Genomic DNA, 27002 nt, shown 5'->3' with positions numbered 1-27002 from the left:
TCTGAGAGGGAAATCTTTGGAGCCTGGTTTTTATCTCATTTTGATTTACCTTTTCATTTATTTTCTAAGACAGATTTTAAAAAGATAAATTACTAAATGCCTATGAAAAAGTCTTATTTTGGTTTACACAACTTCAAATTGAGATATACAAACCACAGGTGGTGTGTGTTGGGGAACAAGAGGACTTCAGACCTCAAGAAACACAGTACAAGATGCCAGGGACTGCAGACTGTACCAGATTTCTGGTGGTGAGGGGATAGGACTGTATTCTCATATTAGAACAAACATGAACATGTATTACTGAATAAGACTGAAAATTTCTATTTGTACAATATTTGAAATGAATTTTGAACTCCAGGGGTTCTAGGTTGGAAACGTGTGAAAAGCACTTGCTCAGGTATTAGGAAGTTTTAAGGGCAAGGAAACGGATATACTGTTACTTGAGCCTGGAAAGGAAAATGATACAGGAAAATGTATTTGATGTGCATAACTTACATGCAACACTGATAGAGGGGGGCAAGGATGCTTCTCTCATCCAGTGATGGGTTCCCAAAGCTGAAAAATTACATTAAAACTTAGTGAATTAGTTAGTGGCATCAGTTGCCTTCTTAGCATCCAAGCACAAGCAAATTCTCTAAGAAGACCCAAATGTGATCCTAGATAATTTCATGCTCCCACGGCTCAAATCGCTTAAATTAAAAATAAACGGGGCATGACTGATTAGACACAAGGTTCCCAACAGTCTGTACAGCGGTATCAAACAACAAATGCCCTCATTTACAAGGCTCCAGTCTCCCGCCAGCTACAGCAAGGTGATGAAGCATAACCACATAACACAGTGTGGAGCCCATGGACTAAAGGGGGGACCCGAAGACCTGAAGGTTTTCTGAGGCAGAGGGGAAGAGAAATGCAGGATATTAACTTGGTTTCCACAAACACACACAGATGGTCGTCCCTCGTGACAAGAAGTTACCCTTGTTCTACTTCAAAATCACCAATCAGAAAAGAGTAGGAATATCCTATTCCATCAACGAAGTATGTGGCTAGATTCAAACTGGATAAACGGCTCACAGGGGCTGAGAAAACACTGATTCAAAGCATATGTAAAAGTGATCTTAGCCGTAATTCAGAGTTACACAAGGAGAACTGCACTGGGAAAAAGCTCCACTTTCTACTCCTCTCCTGGAAGCTCACCTTCATAGCTGGAAGGTCTGGGAGCCCTGGGTACAGTGCAGGCCCTCAAGCAATAAGTGGCAAAGACAGTGCACATGATTGTTAAACAAAAAAGTTCATTTTTGTAAGTCAAGGTAAAGATTTTTCAGGAACATGTGCAACACTGTACCTCTCCTAGCGCCTTCATCATCTTGAAAACTCTTCCTGCGTTTTTGCAGGTGTCTGCCCCTTTCCCAGAGCACGAGGCACAGGGAGCTCAGTATAATACGATGGTGCCATCAGCAAGGGCCACTCAGGCATTCTTTGCGAAGGACCCAGGTCCCAACTTACTTTCAGCAACCAACGTTAGTGGTAGTGACCTAGAGCCTGGACAGTTCTGGGCTCCAAGGAAGTATTCTATTTAGCAAACAATTAAATGTAACTAAGTATGGTACTGAATTGGGTGCCTCAGAGAATGCAAAGGGCAAACTGGAAATGTAATATACTCTTCAAGGGATCCCTGGGTGGCGCAGCGGTTTGGCGCCTGCCTTTGGCCCAGGGCGCGATCCTGGAGACCCCGGATCGAATCCCACATCGGGCTCCCGGTGCGTGGAGCCTGCTTCTCCCTCTGCCTGTGTCTCTGCCTCTCTCTCTCTCTCTCTGTGACTATCATAAATAAATAAAAAAATTAAAAAAAATTAAAAAAAAAAAAAAAAAAAAAAAAAAAAGGTCACGCTTAAAAAAATTAGGGACCATCCATTTATTCAAAATAAGGAAGATTGTCTTAAGATAAAAGTAACTTGCTTTTTTATATCAAAAGGAACTTCTCTTCTCATGATTGCAATAAGTCTGGGCCTCAATGCCATAAACATAGCAAAACATCCTATCAAACAAATTAGTTTTTTAAATTGCATGAACCTTTGGATAGAATCAATTTAACAGGAATTAAATTTCATGTTTTATTAAATATGTATCTCTCAAGGTTCTAAACATCATAGTCAAGGAAGGATGACACAAGTAGCAACACATCAAAGACGACTTTGGCATATCCAGCTGTCTGTGTTGAGAATCACGGAGTCTTTGACTCCTTGGGAAAAAAACCCACTTCGTTTTTTAAAATCCTCAGATCCCTGAGGCTGGAGGGCATATGAACCCTGAATGGGATGGAAGCATGGGCGCCAAAAGCAAAGACCCTTACCAGAAACGGGAAGGACACCTTCTGTCAACTGTGTTCTCAATGTTTCCCGGGATACCCTAGAAAACGTCCTCCTTGTATACACAGAAAGCCCTAACTGACAAGGATAGTCCTGTGGTCCTACCTTTTGGCATTATCAAGAAGGATGAGCATACTAGCGCCTTCATCATCTTGAAAACTCTCATAGTGATGGCGGTCAGCATTGCCAATCAGGTAATCAAAGACAGCGGTGTCAATGATATCCAAGAGGCGGGGTCCAGAATCATATGGGGATGTTTTCTTCACAGCATCGCAGTAGCTCTCATCGTACTCCCACCTGAAGGCAAGGAGCACCACAGGGTTACTGAGTGAGTGCCAGCACTGTGCTTGGCGCTGTTTTTTGTTTTGTTTTGTTTTCAGAGTGAGAGAGAGAGAGAGGGAGAGAAAATGCAAGCAGGAGAGGGGGGCAGAGGGAGAGAGACTCCACAGTCAGCAGAGAGCCTGACGTGGAGCTCAATTTCACAATCCTGAGATCATGACCTGAGTGGAAACTGAGAGTTGGAGGCTTAACTGATTGCACCCTCCAGGCACCCCTGTACCTGGCTCTGTTTTAAACACAGAGACGTTCATGCCTGACAGGTTTGCCCCAAACCCCTAACTCTGTGGACAAAGCCTCTGGCTCCTACTCAGGCTTGGCAGCTGGCTAGGCCTGGGACAGAACGAGGCGGAGCCCACAGAAGCAATTACCTGGCCAGTTTGCCCTCTCGGTAAGTCCTGCCCCATGGGTGTCGGTGTTTCTGCAGAGGCCACACATCTGGGAGCCAAAGTGTGACAGATCCTTCCATCGTGTCTCCATCAGCACAAGCTGGCTCTGTTTCCCGGCAGTAATAACACTTCCCGTAGAAACAAGTATTATTTCCTACAGGAGAGAAAGGAGCCAAATACACTTAAGGCAAAAAGAAGACTCTACGTACTCCCTGATGATGTAGAAAGGAGCAGCTAAGTTGAACAGATACTGTGAAAACAATGATCCTGAATATTTAAACATCCATTTATTTTCTATACAGGTAATAAAAAAGGACATGGTGAAAAAAATGTCAAAAGGCACGAAGGGGATATCTATGAAAGTATCCTTGCACTTTGTCCCTGCTACCCAGTCCCTCTCCCAGGAGTAAAGTGGTGTCATGGAGATCTTTCTGAATTCACTTTAAGTAAAGTCATGCCCTCTCCTCTTCTGTCAGGGCTGACACTGGCCAGGGTGCCCAGAGGAGGGAGAGTGGACCTATATGGAGCAGACTATGGACTGGGAATTTGGGTGCTTGGGGGTGGGGGTAGGGTATCAAGCATGTAAATAAACACACTGAGGATAATGGGAACCAGGTTTCTCACAGATGGAGAAGGGAGATTAACATAAAGGGAGAAAGCCAGAATAAATATTATGGTATTGATTTAGAACTGGAGCTACTAGTCTGAACAGAGATATAGAAAAAGATACAGGTGTGTGTGTGTGTGTGTGTGTGTGTGTGTGTGTGTATACAGCTATCCTACCTCTGTCCCTAAAGGGAGCCTGGAAACAATGGCAATCAGGTAGTAATGGTAGTACACACCTAGCACTCACATATTAGTTTCTTTCTTTTTTTTTTTTTAAAGATTTTATTTCTTTATTCATGAGAGAGAGAATGGCAGAGACATAGGCAGAGGGAGAAGCAGGCTCCATGCAGAGAGCCTGATGCGGGACTCGATCCCAGGTCTCCAGGATCACGCCCTGGGCCAAAGGCGGTGCTAAACCACTGAACCACCTGGGCTGCCCCACATATTAGTTTCTATTTTTTTTTTCACATATTAGTTTCTAATGATCATTTTACTACTATATTAAAAGAACCCAGGGCTCTTTGGAGAAACAGGTGACTCTAGGGCTTGGTCAGAGAAAGTACAAGATGAGCCTGGGTCATAATGCTATGCCACATGTAAGAAGCACTGAGAGAATGATGGGGACACTCCAAATGACATATAAGACAGTTTGTGCGAGTTCCCGCTAGTCAAATCTGGGACAGTTTGAGCATCAAAATAAATAATAGCAAATCATAACTCCAAGTAAATCAAGAGTCTGAGAGTTTATATGATATAAACAAACAAATAACTAAGTAAATGTGGGTCACAGTGGAGAGTTTTCCCCTTTAACAGAAAGGCAACTATAAAGTCTAGAAGGAATGATAAAATTAGCAAATAACGACTTGACAACTATCACAGTAGTAATTGATTTAGGCAAGAGCTATCAATGAATGCTAAAACTGGCAGGGTAAAGTTTGATGAAGGTGGAATATTTACATAGTTCTAGACTATCTCACTACAAAGTACTCAATTAATAAAATACTTATTAATTCAACACTGAAGAAATCTTGCAGATACCTACCATCTTAATCATGGGATAAAAGTTAACATCATCAATAATGGGAACACGCCAATATATCTACGTCATGTGCCTCCTGATAGGATGTACCCAGAAGATGACAACAGTACTGCTCTGGCATTCCTGCCAACATTTTTAAGTCATGAGGAAATGTCAGACAAACTCAAATGAAGAGATACTCTATAAAGTAACTGACCTGTACTCTTACCAAGTGTCACGGTCAAAAAAAATAAGGAGAGTGAGGATTTGTTCCAGACCAACAGAGGCTAAAATGACATGACAAGTAACCCAACTGGGATCCTAGACTGAACTCCTGACTTAATACAGGACATTACAGGGGCAAGTGGCAAATCTGAATAGGGTCTATGGGGCAGATGCTGCACCAATGTTCGTCTCTTGCTGTTGATGACTGAACGTAGTTGTAGAAGAGAGGCTCCTCTACATTCACTGATGTAGTATTCATGTCTGCACACTATTCTCAAATGGTTCAAAAGTGTTAACAATTAAGGAATCCAGGGGACTCTGGACCATCTCTGTAACTTACATCAAAAAGGACTATCCTCCCTGTGTATGAGCTCTTATAAATTGAGAAGACCAGTGGCAGAGCTGAAAATGAATAAAGGATACACAAACACAGGCAAAAGAAAATACAAATGGCTCTTTAATAAAAAATTGCTGCATGTGAAATAGACAAAAGTTTGGTGACACACTGTTGGTGACACTAGTGGAAGAGGGGTATTCTCACACATCATTTTGGGGAATGTAAACTGGTTCGAAATCTACGTAAAAAGTGCATGTGCCCTTTGGCCCAGCACTTTCACTTCTGGATATATTTGATTACATATGAAGTAACATAGGTACACATTAATTCTGGGCAACACTGATGGTAAAAAAAAAAAAGAAAAAAGGTATTGGAACTTACATGTCCAATAAAGGTCTGGTTAAATGAATTATGGTAGATCCATATGATGTAGCCCTTTGCAGCTGGTAAAACAACAAAAGAATGAAGAAGCTCTTATGTGATAATAGATGGATTTCCAAGATATATTAGGTAAGAGAATAAGATGTAGAAGAATGTACACTGTGACATGTTTTATAAAATGGCAGAGTTAAATAAAAAAATGATTAAAAAACAAACCAAAACACTGCTTTGGTAGGAAACCTTCATAAGTGAATAGAGTATGGTGTATTGGTTGAGTGGGAAGTAGGGTCAAGTTTCTGGAGTTAAAATAAAGACTATCAATAGTTATCAGGCATAAGACTTTGGGCATGTAATTTAATCTCTCTAAGCTTTTTCTGTAAAATGGATACTAGTCTCCTACCTTTGAGTTGTGAGGAGTAAATGAGATAATCCATGGTAATGCTCAGCACAAAGCCTTACACAATGTTAGAGACCAATCAATGCTGGCTATTTTATTTAACCTGGCCAACCTATCTTTCCAGACTTCAATATCTCTGTTTCCTGCCATTAACCTAGGCTCTGAATCCTTTATTATTTCCTGGATTTTATGACTTTTATAACTGGTTTTCTTATCACCTTGGTCTCTATGTTCTCCTTAGACAAACTACCACCTATAATGATCACGTCTATACCTCCAGCCCACACTTCTTCCCTAAACTGTAAACTAAAGTCTTAAGTACCAAAATGACTAGCCAACATTTACTCCTGGATGTTCCTGTCAAGGTAAGATTCAGACCAACATTGATTCTGTACTCAATTCCACTGTGTAGAAGTGCAATTCTTAGATACCAGCTGGGTATCCTACAGTTCAACTCAATTGTGACACTTTCTACCCAGAGACAGCATCAGATTTCACAGGTGAGAGGCTCAGTCCCATAAGACTGCACTCCAAATCAGATGCCAGTTGCAGGTCTGGGTTGTCACCTGCGCTTCTGACTGGCTGGCTTATAAATTAGAGCTTTTCAGGAGCCCCATCTTGGGGTTTGATTCATTTGCTAGGGCAAAAGAATATACAGTGTGGAAAGGACAGTCTCTTCAATAAATGCTGTTAGGAACACTGGATAGCCATATGCAGAAGAATGAAACTGAAACACTACCTCATACCACGCACAAACATTAACTCAAAAGTGAATGGAAGACAGGAAACCATAAAACTCCTAGAAAAACACAGAGGCAGTAAGCTCTCTAACATTGGTCTGGATTATGTATGACTTTTTGGATGTGACACCAAAAGCAAAAATGAACAAGTGGTATTATATCAAAGTAAAAAGCTTCTGCACAGCAAAGGAAATTATCAACAAAATGAAAAGGGGCTAATATCCATAATATATAAAGAATTCATACAACTCAAAAGCAGAAAACAATCTGATTAAAAAATATAAGCAGAAGCAGGGTGCTTGGGTGGCTCAGTCAGTTAAGTGGCTGACTCAGGCCATGATCCCAGGGTTCTTCTTCTTCTTTTTTTTTTTTAAATATTTTATTTATTTATTCATGAGACACACAGAAAGAGAGAGAGAGGCAGAGAGAGAAGCAGGCTCCATGCAGGGAGCCCGATGTGGGACCTGATCCTGGGTCTCCTGGACCAGGCCACAGGCCAAAGGCAGCACTAAACCGCTGAGCCACCCAGGCTGCCCTGACCCCAGGGTTCTGAGACTGAGCTCTGCATCAGGCTCCCTGCTCCATGAGAAGTCTGCTTCTCCATCTCTGTCTGCTCCTGCTTGTGTGCTCACAGGCTCTAAGAAACAAAATCTTAAAAAAAAAAAAAAAAAAAGGAAAGCATGCTTAGGTGGCTCAGATGGTTAAGTGTCTGCCTTTGGTTCAGGTCATGATCCCAGGCCCCTGGGATCCAGGCCCGAGTTGAGCTCCCTGCTCAGCAGAGTCTGCTTTTCCTTCTCCCTCTTCCCGTCCTCTCTGCTCATGCTTCCTCTCTCTCTCAAATAAATAAATATAGCTATCTTAAAAAAAAAAAAAAGAGCAAAAGATCTGAAGAGACATTTCCAAAGAAGACATACAAGCGGCCAGTAGGTACATGAAAGATGTTCCACATTACTGGTCATCAGAGAAATGCAAGTCAAAACCACAATGAGATACCATCAGAAAGACAAATAAAAACTGTTGGTGAGGATATGCAGAAAAGGGAACCCTGTGTATCATTGGTGGGAATGTGAATTGGTATAGCCACTATGGTAAACACTATGGAAGTTTCTCAAAAAATTAAAAAATGGAACTACCATATGATCCTGCAATCCTAGTTCTGAGTATCTGGGGGAAAAAAACACTAACTTCAAAAGATATCTGCACCTCCATGTTCACTGCAGCATTATTTATAACAGCCAAGATAATGGAAACAACCCAAACGTCCACTGATGGATGAAGAAAATGTACTATATATGCACAATGGAATATTATTTAGCCACTAAAAAAGAATGAAATCTTGCCATTTGCAACAACTTGGATGGACTTTGAGGGCATTTTAATAAATGAAACAAATCAGACAGAGAAAGACAAATACCATGTGATCTCACTCATATGTAGAATCTAAAAACAAAATACAAAAGCAATCCAAAACCAAGTTTGTAGATACACAGAACGGACTGGTGGGTGCCAGAGGTGGGCAAAATGGATGAAGGGGTCAAAAGGCACAAACTTCCAGTTATAAGATAAGTAAGTCCCGGAGATGTAAAGTATAACATGGCCCCTATAGTTAATACTACTATAATGAAAGCTGCTAAGTGAATAAATATTATAAGTTCTCATCACAAGAAAAAAAAATCCCCAACTATGTATGGTGATGGATGTTAACCTAGACATTGTGGTGATCATTTCACAATATATAAAAATTGAAGTCATTATGATGTATACCTGAGACTAATAAAAATGTGTATGTTAATCATACCTCAATAAAAAAAAAATGCTGGGGAGGCTCACAGGACTCAGGAAACCAGTTTACTCACTAGATTACTAGTTTATTACAAAGAATACATGTTGAAAGCCCAACGAAGAGATACAGAGTGAAGTTCCCAACAAAGGAGCTTCTGTCCTCATGGGAGTTTGGGGCCTGGTCAATGGCATATGGAAGTGTCCTGGTTCACCAACCTGGGAACTTCTAAACCCCATACTATTGGGATTTTTAGGGAGGCTTTTTCATGTAGGTATGATTAAATATTAACTCTATTCTCAACCCCTCCCCCATCTCTGGAGAATGAGGGGGTACAGAGCTGTAAATTGCAACCTTCTAATTATGGCGTGTCTTTCTGCTGATCAGCCCACTCAGAGTCACCTTATTAGAACAAGAGATACTCTTGTGTTCTTATGGCTTAGGAATTTACCAGGGTTTTGGAAGCTCTGTGCCAGGCACATAAGAAATATATATATCTCTTATTATTTCACATAAGGAAACAAAATATCCAAAATTTGATTCATTATCTTCCTCCTCTTCACTTCCTTGAGTCTGTCCCCTTTCATACATTCCTAAGACAGCTAACAGCTTTGTTATACACTGAGTCATCCAATCTAGGAACTGGAGGATCATTCTTTATTTTTTCCTTCTCTCTCAATTGTCCCACTCAGCCCAAATGTTCATCAAATTCGTTCCATTCTAATTCCTGAGTGTCTCTTAACACTTCCTTTCCAGTCTTTGCTTGAGTTGTGGCTCCTACTGCACATGCAGTGAGTGCAGCCGCCACCACAGGCTCTCGGCTCTCACCTCACCCCCTTCCCAGTACATCCTCCATGATGCTGCTGCTGCTGTGGCTGGTTTCCCAAAATTCCAATCTGGTTTTCCCACGCACCAGCTCTTTTAATGGTCTCCCAGTGTCTGAGGAGCAAGTCTCCATTTCTAAGCTTTGTGCACGAGTCCCGTTGGTGACACTGTCCTGACCACGTGTCTTCCTCCCTCACCAGCCCCACACCTCCCTTTACTTCAGCTGAACTACACAGTCCCCTGAGCTTCCCACAGGCTTTTCTCCTCAACCCTGTCTCCAAGCTGCCCTCCACCTGAAACAGGGTCAACGAGAACCTGTACACTGGATGGGAACAAAATTACATTTTTATTAACTTTTTAAAGACTTACTTATTTGAGAGGGAGAGTGCACGCAGCATGCGTGTTGGTGGGGTGGGGGGGAGCAAAGAGTCTTACGCAGACTCCATGCTGAGCTTGGGGCTCAACCTCATGACCCTGAGATCATGATCTGAGCTGAAACCAAGAGTTGGATGTTTAACCAAATGAGCCACCCAGGCACCCCTTTATTTTTATTAACTTTGATCTGAAACAGCATTCCTTCAATTATGATAGCTGGAAGCAAACCATGGTGGTATTAGCATTATCTGTGATTTTTCACCAGAAGAAATCACAGACTTTCATATGTTAGCAGACACTGCAAAAAGTATCATTTATACTCACAGCCTGAAATTATCAGTTACTAGATTACTGCTAGATCTTGTTATTTAACATGTTAAATAATAACAAAGCTCATGCTAGTATATTGCAAACGTCCTTTTTCAATTTTTTAAAAAGAATTTTGTTTATTTATTCATGAGAGACACAGAGAGAGAGGCAGGCTCCACACAGGGAGCTTAATATGGGGCTTGATCCCAGGACTCCAGGATCGTGCCCTGGGCCAAAGGCAGGAGCTTAACTGCTAAGCCACTCAGGCATCCCGCTTTTTCAAATTTTTTATAACAAAACTAGATTTCAGTATTATTGGTTTCATTTATAAGTCTATGTATTCGAATTAATCTATTTAAAAATGTTATTGTGAAAAAAAAAATGTTATTGTGAGACAAGATCTCCAAGCTTCTCTAGCATGCCAAGAGTCTATAATATTAAAAAGGTTAAGAGTCTAAACACCTAGGTCATTCTTTCCCACTGTACCTCCCTGGGGGATTGCTATTCTCCCTTTAAGACCTGGATGAAACACCACCTTCACTAAAGGAACCATAACCCTTGCATCCCTCTTCCCTTCCACGCTGTCATGGGCACCCTATACATGTCTGGCTTCCCCATCAGATGAAACTCCTGGAAGGCAAGGAGGTGTCATTCATCTCTGGATATTCAGCACCTAGTTCAGAGCCTACCACACAGAAGTGAAATAAATTTTTTTTGAAATAATGTCTAAGAATATAAGCAGATGAAATATTTGAAAATCTGAAAATCCAGGTTTGAATCCTGGCTTAACAGTCAGTAGCTATGTGACTCAGGAAAGCCCTTGAATTCTAAGTCTCTTTCTCAGTATAAAATGTGGGTAAATCTCCCTTACTTACTGTACTTTTTTGTCAAGAGGAGCAAAATAAGGTAACTGTGTGAAAGTGCTTTGTCAAGTTGCAAGGGTTACACAGGATTTAGTTATTATGTCAAGTTATCTAATAACATATTTTTAAAAATTGTGCTAAGGTCAGCTGATTATTTAAAACCTATCTCCAGTGCAACCCCTCTACCTGCCTGAATGTTTATGTACCCCCAAATTCCTATGTTGAGCCCCTGATCCTCAGTGTAGTGGTATCTATGTACTGTGGTACAGTGGTATCTGTAGGTGGAACTTTTGGGAGGAGCCTTCATGATAGGATTCGTGCCCTTCTAAGAAGAGACAGAAGCGACAATTCCTCTCTCATTCTCTCCGCTGTGAGACAAACACAGCAAGATAATGGCTCATTAAAAACCAGGAAGAGGGCTCTGACCAGAATCCAACCATGCTAGTACCCTGATCTCGGACTTCCAGCCTCCAGAACTGTGAGAAATAAATCTCTACTGTTTAAGTCACATAGTCCATGATGTCTTATTATGACAGCTCCCCCTAAGACATTGCCCTGTGCTGCAAGGTGTATCCAGAAGCTCACTCCTGTACCAATCCTGTGTATTTTCAGGTCTTTAGACCCTCATTCCCATCATTACTTCCTATCATTTTGCCTCATGAGCGTCTTCTTTGCTACCTGGGTGTAGTTCTTACTGATTCTTCAATACTCAGTATAGTTGCTAATAACCTCCTCTACAAACCTTTTCCTGGCCTCTCCCTCCCCCACACCTGGCACCATGTATGAGAGTTAACCTTCTAAGAGTCTCCAGAGAGCAGAGACTCTGGCCTATTCTTCTTGACCTCCTCTCATCCTTCAGGAATTCACGTTTGCCTGAGCATAAAATTGGACAAGCAAAAGTGATTAGAAAACACATGAAACAAATCAGTGACACTGGGTTATTTGTAAGAACAGCCTTAGCCTTAGCCTTGTAGGTTTAAATTCTGAATGATGATTCTGTCACAGGGCCTTTAAATATTCAATTTCACCTCATTTCAAATATAAATCCATTCATTCTAGCAAAGCAAGGTGACATTCATCTGGCAATGTCTGTTTCAACAGTTGTAATGCAGAGCACTGTGTCACTGAGAATGTCAATGTGATGAGGCTGGGACAAGAGACCACAGCAACTCTAAAATCTTCCCATTTTCACTGTGCCCACAAGAACAAGAGTATGAATTTTAGCTCAGCAGCCTTATCTGAGAGTGAGAGAACAGAGGCCAGAGGCCAAAGGAACCAGAGCCATGTCCATGCACACTGAGTCATAGGCTGCCCCTTTGCAGGGTAGCAGAAGGCAGTGGTGATCTTCCAGGTCCGAACGCAACCATACAAGGGCATTTCTGACCCTCTTTCAGAGCTGCCTTATGGTTTCCTCAATTCTAGGGAGACAGTTCCCAAGAAAGTACATGTATGTGAAAAAAAACACCAAGTCAATGATAAACACACCACAGATTTAGGCCAAATTCTGAGTTTGAAATTTACTTCAAGATCAAGCAAAAGAAAATAAAGTTATTACCTACTTAGGCTATCAGCAAATTACCTCACTTCCTAACTTCACAGACACAACCAAGTACACATAAAGGAAAACTTTCACTTTCTGGCCATCTACCATTAGATCCATTTCCCCTGTAGCCTGAGGACAAGTGGCCTGATTTGCTTTTGTATTCTCGAGTTCTTCAATTCTTATAAATCACAAACCAGCTTGCTCAATGATGTCCCACTTAACTTATTAACTCTTCCCCTATTTAAATGTCCTCTATAATCTTACCTACTGTTAGGAAGGTGCTCAAGAGCTGCTCCGTGGCAACAGGCTTGATTTCTGTCCGTAGATTAACAAATCTGCCAACCACCAAGGGGGCTCGGCGGAAACCCAGAATCCTGGTTTGGGAGGTTGAAGAACAGAAGAGAAAAATCTTTGGGGGTGTATTTTATGAAGTAGTCTTAGAAAAGATACTGTTGATTGGCAGGTATATGTATATTTTTATGTATTTTAAAGATTTTATTTTTTTAAAAGTTATCTCTACCCCCGCCATGGGGTTTGAACTCAAAACCCTGAGATCAAGAGTTGCCCGCTCTATTGACTGAGCCAGCCTGGCGCCCTTGTAGGTAAATATATTTTAAAGGTACATATATTTATGAGTTTACTATCAAGATGTATGTAGTTTATTTTATTTTGCACTTCAGGAAAAAGGATAGGGCAAATCTGACAAAATATGAATTGCTCAATCTGGGGAATGGGTATATGGGTTCATTTATTCTAATTTGTTAGAAATTTTTCATAATAAAACTTTTAAGTAAATTTTAACAAAGCATTAAAAAATGGGCTTAAGGGCTTAAAAAAACTTTTTAATGCATTTTTTGTTAAAAAAATACTTAAAACTTTTAAGTAAATTTTAACAAAGCATTAAAATATGGGCTTAATGGGCTTAAAAAAAACTTTTAAGTATATTTTAACAAAGCATTAAAAAAATGGGCTTTGAACCATACATAGGTTCAAAGCTTTAGATAAAACAGCATTTTGGTAGAAAACTATACAGATTAATCTAAAAGGATAAACCCACAGGACAACTAAATACAGATATACTTAAAGATACTTCGAATGGTCTAAAAGTACCTTATGGCTGAGCAAAATCATTTTTTAAAAAATGAAATTTCCTGGTTAAAAAATATATATATCTCACTGAAGAAAGGTTGGAGGGGCAGGATTTGGAACATACATAAAAGTTAGGATGAAGAAAATAAAGATTATCCGTAATTCCACAGCCCAGAAATAACTACTGACATTTGGCCTAGGAGAATTTTTTCCTTTACACATACGTAGAAACACATACATGCTCTTGTGTATAGACACACAACTGAGATTATGCTATACAAAGTTTTGTATCCTGCTTTTCACTCATTGTTATATTATGAGCTTTTTCTCACGTCATGATAAAACCTTTAAAAATGCTGCAGAAACAAATAATCCATTGTTCAGGGCTGCTGACTGTCTTAAATTCAATCTTTGAAAAGCCACAAAAGCAAGCAGATCAACAGATGTGTCAAAATAACAAAAAAGTGAGAGAACCTCTCTCCTGAGGCCAGAGAAGGTGGTTAAAATTCTATTGTAATAGAGAAACAGCACCCCAGAGCAGAAAAGTTTCAGGAGCCATGGATGGGAAAGAGAGTTGGGAATTCCTTTTTCTGCTTATGGACCACCACCAGGCCAAAGAACAGCAGCCAGTGTAGTGCTAAAAGGCCATGTCATAGGGCCACCTGAGCCTGGCTGGGGTGGGGTGAGGGTGGAGGACATTTAATAGAATGGGTAGGGGGACAGGCTAGAAAGTAACTTTCAGACTTTGAGGTAGGGAGGGAGTTTTGAACACAACACTGCCAAAGCACAAGTCATGAATTCAAACAGTATATTTAATTAACATCAAAGGTAGTGATTTCTGTACAAAGACTACTTCAAATTAATGAATGGGTGTTGTGCTGTGAAACGATAAGGAGATGTTAAATTTTGCTAATCACTGGGGAAAAACAAAAATAACTAACAATGAGGTATCATTTTACATATATTAGATGAACACAAATTAGTGTGCTGGATAATATGAAATATTGGTATAGACATGGAAAATGATCTTCATACCCTTCTGGTGTCTATCAGCAAGGAGATAGGGTTTCAGAATTAAGAAAACCGGGAAACAAATGGGGTCTTGGAAAGACTGATTTTAGCATGTGTTTAAGTGAGGAGCAGGATTTACCCAATTCTCTACTGCCAAGTCTTAAAAGAGGCAGAGAAAATTCATGGTATTGTGAACAAACATTTATTTAACCTTTTCCATTATCACTGGATATTTAGACTGCTACTAAGTTTTCACTACTAAAAATGCATAGCTAAGATCCTGGATATATGTAACTTTGAATTTCATTATTTCTCCAGGGTACTTCTTAGAAATACTTTCCTAGAAAGATCTTAAATATTTGTGTAAAAGGTAGTTACTCATCCAAAGGGTTAAGAGCATTCAGGTTTCCGATACATAATGCCAGAGTTCTTAAAAAGAAAGACTGAACCGATTAACCATGCAACAAGCTCCATGAGAATTTCAATGCATTCCTGCAAATAAAGTACTTTTTAAAAAAAATTCTGGCCATTTTCAGCAGAAGAAAATTGTATCCCATTGTTTCAACTGGATTTTTTGTTGCTGTTACTGGTAAGGATGAACCTCCGTCATATTTACTAACGAATGATAATTTCTATTTAGTCAACCTTGACCTTAGATCATTTTCTATTAAAGTTTTAGCATATATATAGATTTGTACATTCATATATTAAGGTTGTTAATGCTTGGATTATATTAGATTCAAGTATTTTCTCCTAGTTTGCTTTTAAGTTTGTTTTTTTTGGTTTTTTTTTTTGTTTACTGACATAGGAGTTAACTGTATTTAGCTGAGTCTACTGAATAGCTTTTCCTTTGCAACTTTTCAATTGTTGCTTTTATGCCTGGAAAATCCTTCCTAATCCAGAAAGAGACAAAAATTCACCTTTATTTTCTTCTATATTCATTTAACAAATATTGTGAATATTTCTTTTAAAGTCTGTCAATATGCCCTGATGAAAGACCTATTCAGAAGAGCAAGTGAGCTACCAGACAGTTCAGTTAGCAGGCTCCCAACTAGTCACTTGCTGAAAAAATACTAATTTTCCAATTAGCTTATACAGTTCAATTTATTTAGGCTTTTCTTTTGGAATTATTCTGGTTACTGAAACCAAGCATATTTTGTATGAAGAACACTAAAATTCACTATATATGTCATGCTATATGCTTCTAGCATATGGGGATAAGTATCACTTAAAACAAAAATAAAGCAAAACAAACAAAAAACAATATTGTCAGGCCCAATTAATGATCAATTCAGAGACTTGAGTTCCAACTCTGGTTTTCATCCTGCCATTTTATTTACCAAGAACATCTTCGTGCATGATGGCAGAGGGCATACCAGAATGAAATGATCTTAAAGAGTGAAGATATTTACTCTGGTATTCCCAATACCACCCAGATTACAAAGGACTCATGCAAATTTCATGGAATCTGTCAATCAGCTTTCTCAAGTAGGTACCAAGTCAAAGTTATAAGTGTTGCTCCCTTAGCCCATAAGCCCTCTCGAAGATATTTTTAAAAGGAAACAAACGCAATCCTCTGTAATGACATACCTGTCCAAATGAAAGGCTGCTACCTCTGCATTGTGTCTATCATAACCAGCATATGGCTCCCCTTCTACCACATAGTCTCGGTTATACCTGCAGAGTGAATGGGAAGCACAGATGTAGACATGAATTATATCGGCACCAGAGCTGATAACACAACAGAAACTAGCAAACCTGACTCTACCTCCACTGTCAAACCTGAGAACGGTTGTGGATTTGGATGAATTCCTAGCAGATGGGGTGAAGAGGAAGTGGAGAAGAAAACTAGATTGCTCTATCGGCAATCATTCTGAATAAAACATGGAAGCTGTTATTTCTACCCCTCTAAAAGACTTTCAATGTCGTCTAAGCAAAACTCTAAGGTCATTTTCTATCTCTGTATCTCTACCATGATGTTAAGCCTATAGTTGGTGCTTAATAAATGTTTACTAACATTTTTATTAGACTGAACTAAAGAAATGAAGGAAAACATACAATTAAAATGTCTGTTTATACCAGAATGGCTATGGCAACGCTTATAAGAGAAGGGAAAAAAACGATCTTGATATGCCTCAGTGTTTGTTAATGAGTAGGCAAAGGCACATTTGTAAAAAGCTATTTGAATAACCACCCTCTTTCCCTCTGTCTACATTTATGATGATGTAGTGGCAGGAATACCGGACCAGTGTGAGAGCTAGGTATACAGTTCTGTCATTACCTGTCAGGGTAACCTTGAAGAAAACCATTCTCTGGGTCTTAAGATTCTTCATCTACAACATATGAGGGGCTGAACTAGGAGGCAATTTCTAAGATCTCTTTGAGTCCACTCATGATTTTACATCACATGTATAACATAAACAAAGGATAATAAAAACTGGCATATTTCTTTCTACCAATCACTAAGATACCATTTAACAGTTAATTGGAAAGAAAGAGACACTAAATCGCCTATGACCTCTACAGTTTACCTGCATTTCCCAAATCAAAAGACCTATTAGGTTTTACAGGCAAGTGTAAAATAGCAATGAACAAAACTGGAGGAAAGAGGAGCTGCTCTGCTGGGGACACCTGGATCAGGGAAGTGGGAGACGGTATTATCAAAGGCCGTGAGCTTCAACGTAAATGACCTTGGAGTATAAAGTGAAACAAACCATGCCCACAAAACACATTTTCAAGGCAAAGTGATGGAACACTTCTGTCAGAAGATAGCCGTGAGTCACCGCTGGGTTGGAGGCCAGTATCTTCTTAGTATGGTCAATATACTCAAACGTTTTTCATTTCTAGCGTCAAAGCATTATTCAGACTACCTAACACTGGCTGCCTCCCCAGTAAAGTCTCAATTTTCAAATAGAACTGCAATAAAAGTGGATACTAGTCAAGCACTTCTCTCTTCACCACAGCTGTAGGCTGTCTGTAAATCTGGGGGGCAGTCCCGGAATACTTTCTTTGTTGGGGCTCCAGCGGAGCCACAGGGACATATGTGCGGTGTGCAGTCCATTCCTTCCAGTGAAATGCTAGAGAACTTTCTAATACCTCAAAAGGCACCTCAGAGTGAAATGTTAAACCCTAGAGGGCTAGGGCATTGGGGGTGACCTGGAGGGAAAGGGAGGAAAAGAGGGGAAGGAGTAAGAATCAAAGAGCTGGTGCAGTCTGGAGGCCTGACTCCCTGGCTCCCCCATGGGCTTTGTGAAATGTGGCAAGTCTGAACTCTGTGTCTCCCCCATCAAAGGAGCAGCTGGCCCGGACAATCTCCAAGGTCCCTTCCAGGACTTCCTAGGATGACTACTCACTTCTCACTCCCAGACCTACCCTGCCATCTTGCTGCCTTCCTACCAGAACTGTAGGCTCTGCCTATGAAAGCCCATCTACTTCCAGAATGCAAATAGCTACACTGAAAAAAAAAAAAAAAAACAACCCACCACTTTTCTAATGTAAGGCAAAATGTGCAAATAAAAGCATCACCGTCTTCCTATAAATCCCATCCACCACACGCGTCTCCTATCTCTGACAGGAGGACATGGCCAACCAGGCTCCGGAAGTGCGGAAACCACAAGTGGCTCGTAAAAAAGGGTGCGTGTGTCGCCTTAGCAGCAGGGGTGCAGAGCCTCCTCTCAGCAGAGAGTGATCCATCTTCAGTCACTGACAGAGCAGCAAAATTCATACAGTTACTGCCAATAAATCACTCCCATCCTTCTGGTGAAGGGCATCAGAGTCTGACCAAGGACATTAATTTGTGCTTACACTAGGACTAAATAGCCACGGGGCCCCCAGGGTCAGCAGAGCAATCTACTGGGCGGCCCGGGACTAGAGGCAATTTCTCCAAGCACCTACAGGTGCACCCACCCTCCGCAGCCCCCCACAGTGCCAGGTATAACTAGTGCAGGTTGGCATATGCTCCCTACCCTGGGGACCCAGCGGCTCATGGGGTGGGGGCAGTCCCCTGGAGCTGGGAGGGACCAGTGTGATGGGGATAGAGAACAGGGTATAGAGAGGAGGACCAGACTGCCACGGGTTGACCATTAGGCTGTGGAGGCTGGGTTTTGTCCTGAGAGCAACGGGAGGTCCCTGGATGTCTTAAAGCTGGGAACATGGTGCTGAAATGGGCGTGTGGAGGAGGAATGAAAGTGGCCCCTCAGGAGGGTGTGGGAGAGGAAGGTAAGGGGATAGCTGCAGAGGTGGTAAGAGATAGGAGTTGAAGCAACAATGACTAGGTTAGTTTGTGCAGTTATCTGCTCCCCCTCCCCTAGTCACAGCTGGGCCTCCCCTCTCCCCGCTTCCTACTTGGTCTGCATACCCTGGGCCTACCTGCAAAGTGCCAGGATACCTGCCTTCTAACACCTCCTGCTGGCCCATCTTACCCCTGACTCCCCCCACCGTACAGACAATGGTCATGGATGGGACATCCTCTCACGTCAGCATGAAACACCCACAACTCATCTCTGTACACGAATTTCATTTTTGTTTTTAGCCTGCCTTTCCATCAACACTGCTGATGGCCCAGGCCACAAACCAAGAGGTCAAGGACTACATTTCAAAACTCAGCTCTCTATTTCTGATGATGGGTGCTCCATGTTATCACACTTACAGGAAAGCAAGCAAGCTGAAGGTAATTACGTGTGTGGGCGGAACACCAGCCACTCGGATCCAACTCAGATCCAAACACCAGTTCTGGCTGGGTGACCTTGTTGAGTAAGTGACTCTCCTGCAGCCTCGGTTTCTTGCTCTAGAAATAAGAAGTGTAACTGCCCACAGCTGTGATGCAGGCTGAAAGCACTGAGACAAAAGTACTTAGTGTGGTGCCTGGTGAGAGATGTGTATCCAATGGAAAATGCCTCGTAAGGCCCCCATAACCATACTTTTTCCACATTACCTGCCAATCAGACCTTTTTATTCTCCAAAAGCATACTGTATTTTTAACTTTCCTAATTTCCATATCTTCCATACATCACACCTCCCTGTTCCAGGCAAATGCAGACTTCTTCCCTTTCTGGGATTCCAACAGTTTTGCTCTCTGGCTGCCCATCATCTACTGATGGTAGGGTCATGAAGACAGCTAAATTAACTGGTCTTGTCACAGCTGAATTCTGTACATCTTTACTCCGTATTTCTTTCCCACCCTGGCAAGAGACCCAAAGGTGTGTGTTGTAATTCTCTCAAAAAGCTCTATTAAGGAATGAAAAAAATATTGAGTACACAGAAAATTTTAGATATTACCAACTTTGAGAAAATCCACTAGTAACTAATTCCTGGCAAGAGAATATGAATCACCATCATGTTAACCTATTTCAAATTCATATACTCACAGAAAACTTAAAAAAAATCATACTATACAACTGCTACACAAATTATTTCTGTAGAGCCTTAGAGAAGACCCCAAGGGATCACTGTCTAACAACATACGATTCAGCTCACTTTCTCAGATTTTGGACTGAGGTAACTAAAATGGCTCAGCTCTCTCCTTTAAACACATAAAACAACAATGAGGCATCACTACACACCTATCAGAATGGCTAAAATCCCAAACACCGGCAACACCAAATGCTGATGAGGATGTAGAGTAACAGTAGTGCTGGTCGGAATGTAAAATAGTACAGCTACTTTGGAAGACAGTTTGGCAGTTTCTTACGAAATTAAATATACCCTTACCATACGATCCAGCAATCATACTCCTTGGTATTTAACCAAATGAGCTGAAAACTTCCATCTACAAAACACGTGCACATGGCGTCTATAGCAGCTTTATTCAAAAATGCCAAAGTGTAGACGCAACCAAGATGTCCCTCAGTAGGTAGATGGATAAACAAAATGTGGTATATCCAGACAATGGAGTGTTATTCAGTAATAAAAAGAAATGAACCTCAATCCACAAAAAGACATGGAAGAAACTTAAATGCATATTGCTAAGTGAGAGAAGCCGATCTTAAAAGACTACAAAGACATGAGTCCAATTATATAGCATTTAGAGAAGGCAAAACTATGGAGACAGTAAAAAGATCAGTAGGGACTTGATCTTTGCTAAGGACTTGGAGGAGAGATAGAAGGCTAGGTAAGTGCAACATGGGATTTTTAGGGCAGGGAAGCTGTTCTGTAGGATACTTTAATGGTGAATACTTGAGATTATATGTTTATTAAAATCCACAGAATGTACCACACACAGTGTGAACCTTACTGCAAACAATGGACTTTAGTTACTAAATTAATACTGGCTCATCAACTGTAATAAATATCCTATACTAATAGAAGATGTAAATAATGGGGACACTGGGGGTAGGCATGTGTGTGTGTGTGGTGGGGTGGGGGGAACTCTCTATACTTTCCTCTTGGTTCTTCTGTAAACCTAGAACTGCTCCGGGAAATAAAGATTAATTGAAACAAAACCCATGTGAAAGAATCATAGCTTCAGTACTTAAAAGGGACTTAAGCCCTGTCCTAACCCACTCCAGCTCTGGTAACTCCTACTCTACTGCATCCTAACCTGTGGTTGGTTATCCAGCCTCTAATGGGACACTTTGGTCACAAGTCGCCTATTTCCTAACCAGCTTATCTTATATCTCTGACATCTGGCACACAGCACATATTTGATAAATTTAGAAATCAAGGAGAGCTCAAAGTGTAAAACATTCAGTCTTCTCCACAACCAAAACCTGTTCCTGTAAATCTCCCCTACTCAAAGAATCATACAACATTAAGAGCTAGAAAATACTTCAGAGATCCAGTGGTCTACCCTCTTCATTCTATTGAAGAGACTACCAAGAGCAGGAGATGAGCAGTCTTAGAGAAATCCCACATTACGTGAATCAACCGACAAGCACAGAGAACTTCCAAGATGAAGACTTACCGCTTAGGCTTGAAAACAACTTTCTGTCCTCCTTCAAGTATGAGTAAGGCTTTCAGCTGTGTCCCTTTATAACCCACGTCAGCTTTAATAATTTTTTTGGTGGCCATGGCGTGCATGATTGCCCCCAGCTCTGGTGTCTCTTCCGGGTACACTTCCCGGGGAACCACCCACTGGGCTGCGATCTCCCAGGGAGACTGCAAGGTGTGGTCCAGCTTGGGCACCAGCTCCACCCGCAAGCCGGCCATCATTCTGTGAAAAGCCCGCTGGTCCTCTCGGTTTGCAGCTGATGTGTCTAAGTTGTCAATCAGGAAAACTTTGGTGAAGATAAAGATGACAAGAAGGATTGCTAACAGCACGACTCGCTGCTTTAGCTTCATGTTGACCTCTTTTCCTTCTCCCCTAACCCACTCTCTCTCACTTATCAAGGAGAGCAGGTGATGATGGTTAGCAGGGAGATGCCATGATTATGTGCACTGGTCCATTTCTTCACTGGAGCGCCTCCCACAATTCCTGCAAGCCCAAGTACAAAGCAAAATTCAGTCAGAAATTCTGTCCTTCCACTCCTGAATCTTTTGTAAGCCTCAGACACATTACTCACTCTTTGATTCTTGCTAATCCTATGCTTGAGAAGACCTATTCTTGCTAATCCTATGCTTGAGAATTTAAACCTAACTGGTGTGGGGAAGGACTTCATAGGTAAGAACCAGGTACAATGTAGATTTTAAAGCAAATACTCCTGTTTGAATAGGGTGCAGAGTCATCTAGGAGCCACTAGACTGGCTACAAATTCCAAAACACCAAAACAACAAGAAAAAGCACAACAAAAGCAACACTAAGAGATACATAACTCCTTAACTTTCATTTTTGCCTTTCATAAAGGACTTTTGAACATCCAAAACCACCAGTATTTGGAAACTTTCCAGTCCTTATCTTCTCTAAATGTAAGTTTTATGACATGCTGTAAGTCAGGAACTCCTAAAAATGCCAAAGAGGATACAGAGGACAGCAATAACTCCTCCAAATCCCAATCCCCAGCAACCCTGGAAATGCCGTATCTGTTGCTCGCATATTTAAATACAATACCCAGACACGTATCTCTATTTAATCAGTCTTCCACTAATTATTTTTCAAAATTAAAATCCCTGTAAAATAGGGATAATCAAATCTGGATAAATTAAGTAAAGGAAAAACACATCCCTATACCATCTGGCTATTAGTAGAACATGATGAGAAAACTAATGGAACCTGGTACTATAGCAACACTCCAGAGTCTGGACTGGGCAGGCACGCAACAAAGATACTGATGTCACGGACATAAAGCAGCCCTGCTTCCAGTGTGGAGCTGACCACAGTCTGGTCCATTCTCAAGCTAACAGACTCCCAAGACAAGATGTTTGCAAGGGTGTCAAGAACATACAGTTCAGACTCATTTGCATGCCGACAGGTTGCTTGCCAGTCCATAGGCCATTTAAAAACATGAACGAGCCTGCTCTGCTGTGTGCCTACCGACAGCACAGCACTAGTCTGAGACAAAGGTGACAGGAAGATGACAGGGAGGGGCTTCACTCTCCAATTCATTTAACAACCCAAACCATTAATCAAAGAAGTAACACCAATATAAAAGACAGGGTGGACTCCCACCCCAACTGGAGACTGCTCTCCTAACAGCAGCCGGGAACACTTCCAAACAGCTACCAGGGTGACAGTGTGCTCCAAGGGCAACACCTCGTGGTGAGCCTACTGCTGAGCAGTTCACTGTCCGTGATTAACCACTCCTCTCCCCGTTCGTTTTCACGGAGAAGTGGAAAGTGAGAGTCGAATTCAAATTCTGATGATCTCCAGCCACCTGTTTTGTGTCATCATCAACCTCTCCCAGGGAGTACACAACACTTTAACCTGAAGCAACGGTATTCAACTGCACCCACAATGTAACTGTGATAGTACGAAGTTTAGTGTGAAACTCAGTACAATAGGTCTGGGTGATTACCAGTAAGGGTGGTGCCAGGAGAGCAGATTTCAGAAGTTTCTGTTAGTCCCTACACGACCTAAACCACACAACTCCTTCAATGGTCTGTTCTCTGGGACATGTCGTGGCTGTAGTGACAGAAGGTAACGTGGAAATCTCGCTGCGCCAGCGATCCCTTTCTCAGCACCTCTGACTGCAATGAGTGACAGGACTGGGATGACTGTGGCACAGAGGGGTAAGCGGGGCGGCCTTCCTTCCCCCATACCACATTCTTCAGGACTGAAGTCTGGTCAACCCCTAAACTTCTAATGCTGCTGCCCAATTCATCTATCATAAAGAAATTCCTCCCTCATGCTATATAAACATATCAGATCCAAACACTTACCATAAATGCTAGGGCTATTGAGGTGTTCAGTGTTTTTTGTTTTGTTTTTTGAAATCACTAATGCAATAGAAGTTCTAGCAGCTCCAAAATTCAGACAAAATGAATTGTCCGAGTCTGCAGTCTTTGCTTTTAAGTTCTGAAATCTCATTACCTTTTGAATAGGTCTCTGGAGAACATTCCTCAATTTGGGGCTGCAAACAATGCATCCACTCAACTAGGATAGGAGTTTTTGTGAGGTGAACTGAAGAGTTCAACTATTACTTTATTTCACCATTTACCTCTGGTAGGTTAGGTCTGAGCACAGGTTGCAAGAGGCTAAGGGAGTTGTGTTTGCGATTAGTCACCCTATCCTGATAGAACAAGGAATACAGCAATTTGGCCTAGCTCTCTAACCACTGCTCTTCATGCCCACAGCCACCAACTTAATCTATTCAATCACTGCAAGAACTGCCTTCTGGGCCACCAGGTTCTCCGATGCAAACTAGATGATGCACCACACTCACTGTTCTGATTACTCACCACTTCTCATTTCTACAGATCCCTTAGCATGACATTAAAGCCCTACCCTAAATGGCTTCAGCCAGTCGGCTTCACTACGCATCACTCTTCTCACCTTCCAACCAAATGGACCATGACCACGCTCGTGTGGGGCTGACCTCTGCCCCATCATTCCCCATGTGGGGCCTCCCTCAAAATTCCTCTTGCTCTTACCCTTTTTTCCCCCATCTTCTCCTGTTTAAAGCCTAATCCAACTTTCAAGGGCCATTTCCAAAGCCACTTCTGGTCCCTCTTCACAACTGACAGTAACCTTCTTTCTTTAGACCAGCATTTAACTACATGCTGCCCTGCCCAGTGTCTTCTCGTACCATAGTTTCCAACTACCCTCTCAGAAACTTGGCTCCTTGGAGATCTCAACTGTCGTCACGATCCCTATAGTACCTCATATAGTTAAGGGGAGAGGCTTTATGCACCTAAACTGAACAAACCACTACCAATACCTTGGGACTCTGGTGTTAACTTCCTTCAGTATGCAGTATCACCTGAGCATGTGGCACCTTCGTGTTGGCTCTCCTTTATCAGCTTTCTTCCTTTGTTTGGCAATCTAGTTCTCTACAGGTGCTCTAACTTCTCGGTTTAGTTCAGAGTATAGTTTCGTTTTCTGGAGAAACACAGACACTTCAGAAAGAGGTCTTCTTTTAGCTAAAAAGCTGCTATTCCTTCGGCCCACAGGCAAGCAGAGAGATTTAAGAAACCCACAAAGTAGAGATAGTAGAATTTCTACTGGAAAGTCTCTCCTGTTCCAGAAAAATGTATGAAATGCATGATACAGAATCATATCATCCTCTAGCGAGTGCATTTCTTACTCTTTACAACAATCCTCTTTATTCCTGTGGGCCTGAGAAGGAAGGATACCCAGGATGGGATTTCCACAGTGTCATCCCCTTGTCTTGTTGGAAACAACAGTATGGGTGCTATACATTGTGCAAACTGAAGGTTTCTAAGATACCCCATTTCAGATACTAAGGAAATTAAAGCAAGATCACTGGGTATATTCCAAATTACTAATGAAAACTTCACTTGCACTCCCAGAGGAGCCTGCCTGCTCTATTTCATACCTTCACTTCCTCCCATAAATGCTTCCAACACTGTAACGCTGTCCAGTTTATATTATGGTCATTTATTTTAATGGTTCTATTATGTGGAACAGAGCCCACCTCAAAGAACAAATAGACTCAAGGCAATAACATAACTCAAAAATGTTAAGTACCAAAAAAAAAAAAAAAAAAAAAAAAGGCAATGCAAAGGGTAGTCTTCACACTAAAAGCTGGCATGAGCTCTCTAACTGGAGTTCTGGAAGGTAGACCTTTATGAGGAATCTTCTTCCTGAACCCCGGTTTCACCCGCAGCTCCATCAGTTCAATGAGGCTTGCTATTTGCTGTCATTCTTCACACACACTCACTCCCACATACACACACACACACACACACACCAACCTACACATCTGACAGTTATAAGGACAAACTTATGACTATTAAGCTGCTTAGGGAGAAGAGAGAGATGCCACAGAACAAAAGTGAGGTCTTAGTATGAGGTCCTCCATTCAGTCCTGGAGGAACTCTACTGAAAACCATGTTGGTGCATGGGTCTAAGTCACTGTGTGATGAAATACAATGTATGTGGCTGCTGAGGGACATGAGAACACCTGGCCCCTCACCTACTACCTTACTAGGGACTCTCACAAGCCACGAGTGAGGTTCCAGGTCTTGTTGGGAATAGTACCCCTTCGAATCTCCCTTTCATCAACTGACATCCTCACACTAGTTTTCCTCAGGTCATGGAGAAGAAATCCCAACCTTTGCACAGAGTAACTGTGAAAGCTTCAGGACTAATCCTTTCTTGGGTTTTCAGTTCAGTGGCCAAATCAAGTTCTTTCCACATAAATGGAATGTAACATGTCTGTGAGTATAGTACCACAGGGAAAATGTTCAGTATGACCATTTCATGCAGAAGGCTATCAACAAAGGAGATTTCAGGCACAGCAGGTAGACTTTATTATTAAACTAGTATATAATCATATTTACTCACATAACCTCCCTGCCCTTGATCCTGAGTAGGATCATTTTATAAACTTCTCCTTTTAGTAACTGTTGGTTTCAGCAAAGCTCTGAAGGTCTGATGAGTCTAAGAAGAGGTAAGACCTGAATTTACTTAAGAGTTTTTGCTTGATTATCTACAAAGACAGATACCAACAATTCCTCCCATCAAGAAGTAGTGTCTATTTTTTCTCCCCCAGAACCTGGGCTGCCTCTGTAACTTGCTGTGGCCAACAGAATGCAGTGGAAATGACTGTGTGCCCAGCCTGGGCCTAATTCTTAAAAGACCTAGCAGCTTCCAATTGGGACCTAGCCACTATGTAAAGCAGCTTGGGCTAAACTACTGAATGATGGAGAGAGGGGCCTGGCCAGCCCCTAGCTATTCTGGCCACTCCAGGGGAGGTGCCAGACACAGAAGTGAAGCCATCCCAGATCCACCTGAGGTCCCAGTTGAATGGGATCACACATGTGATCCCAGGCTATAAACCATGTGGGCAGAAGAACCAATAGGCTGAGCCCAGCTGACCTGCAACATTGTAAGAAATAACAAATCACTATTTTAAGT

At 41.6% G+C, this 27002-nt stretch overlaps 1 protein-coding gene across 4 annotated transcripts in view; it reads right to left on the bottom strand.

Annotated features, from left to right (window-relative positions):
- FAM20B (FAM20B glycosaminoglycan xylosylkinase) overlaps positions 1-27002 on the bottom strand; it is a 40975-nt gene that overhangs the window by 5730 nt on the left and 8243 nt on the right. For 3 of the 4 annotated variants that reach the window (XM_077901849.1, XM_077901846.1, XM_077901848.1), the window contains exons 2-7: positions 21492-22001; positions 16181-16267; positions 12755-12864; positions 3074-3245; positions 2472-2663; positions 496-555 (exon numbers count right to left, since the gene is read on the bottom strand). In XM_077901849.1, the coding sequence (XP_077757975.1) occupies positions 496-555; positions 2472-2663; positions 3074-3245; positions 12755-12864; positions 16181-16267; positions 21492-21868 (998 nt within the window). In that variant the 5' untranslated portion in view covers positions 21869-22001. The remainder of the gene's footprint in view (positions 1-495; positions 556-2471; positions 2664-3073; positions 3246-12754; positions 12865-16180; positions 16268-21491; positions 22002-27002) is intronic. The other variant, XM_077901850.1, reaches the window with a different exon arrangement.

The sequence above is a fragment of the Canis aureus genome, chromosome 6 (assembly GCF_053574225.1).
Source record: "Canis aureus isolate CA01 chromosome 6, VMU_Caureus_v.1.0, whole genome shotgun sequence".
NCBI lineage: Eukaryota > Metazoa > Chordata > Mammalia > Carnivora > Canidae > Canis > Canis aureus.
Note: the sequence above shows the minus strand (reverse complement) of the source record. Positions and strands in the feature narration are given on the sequence as shown.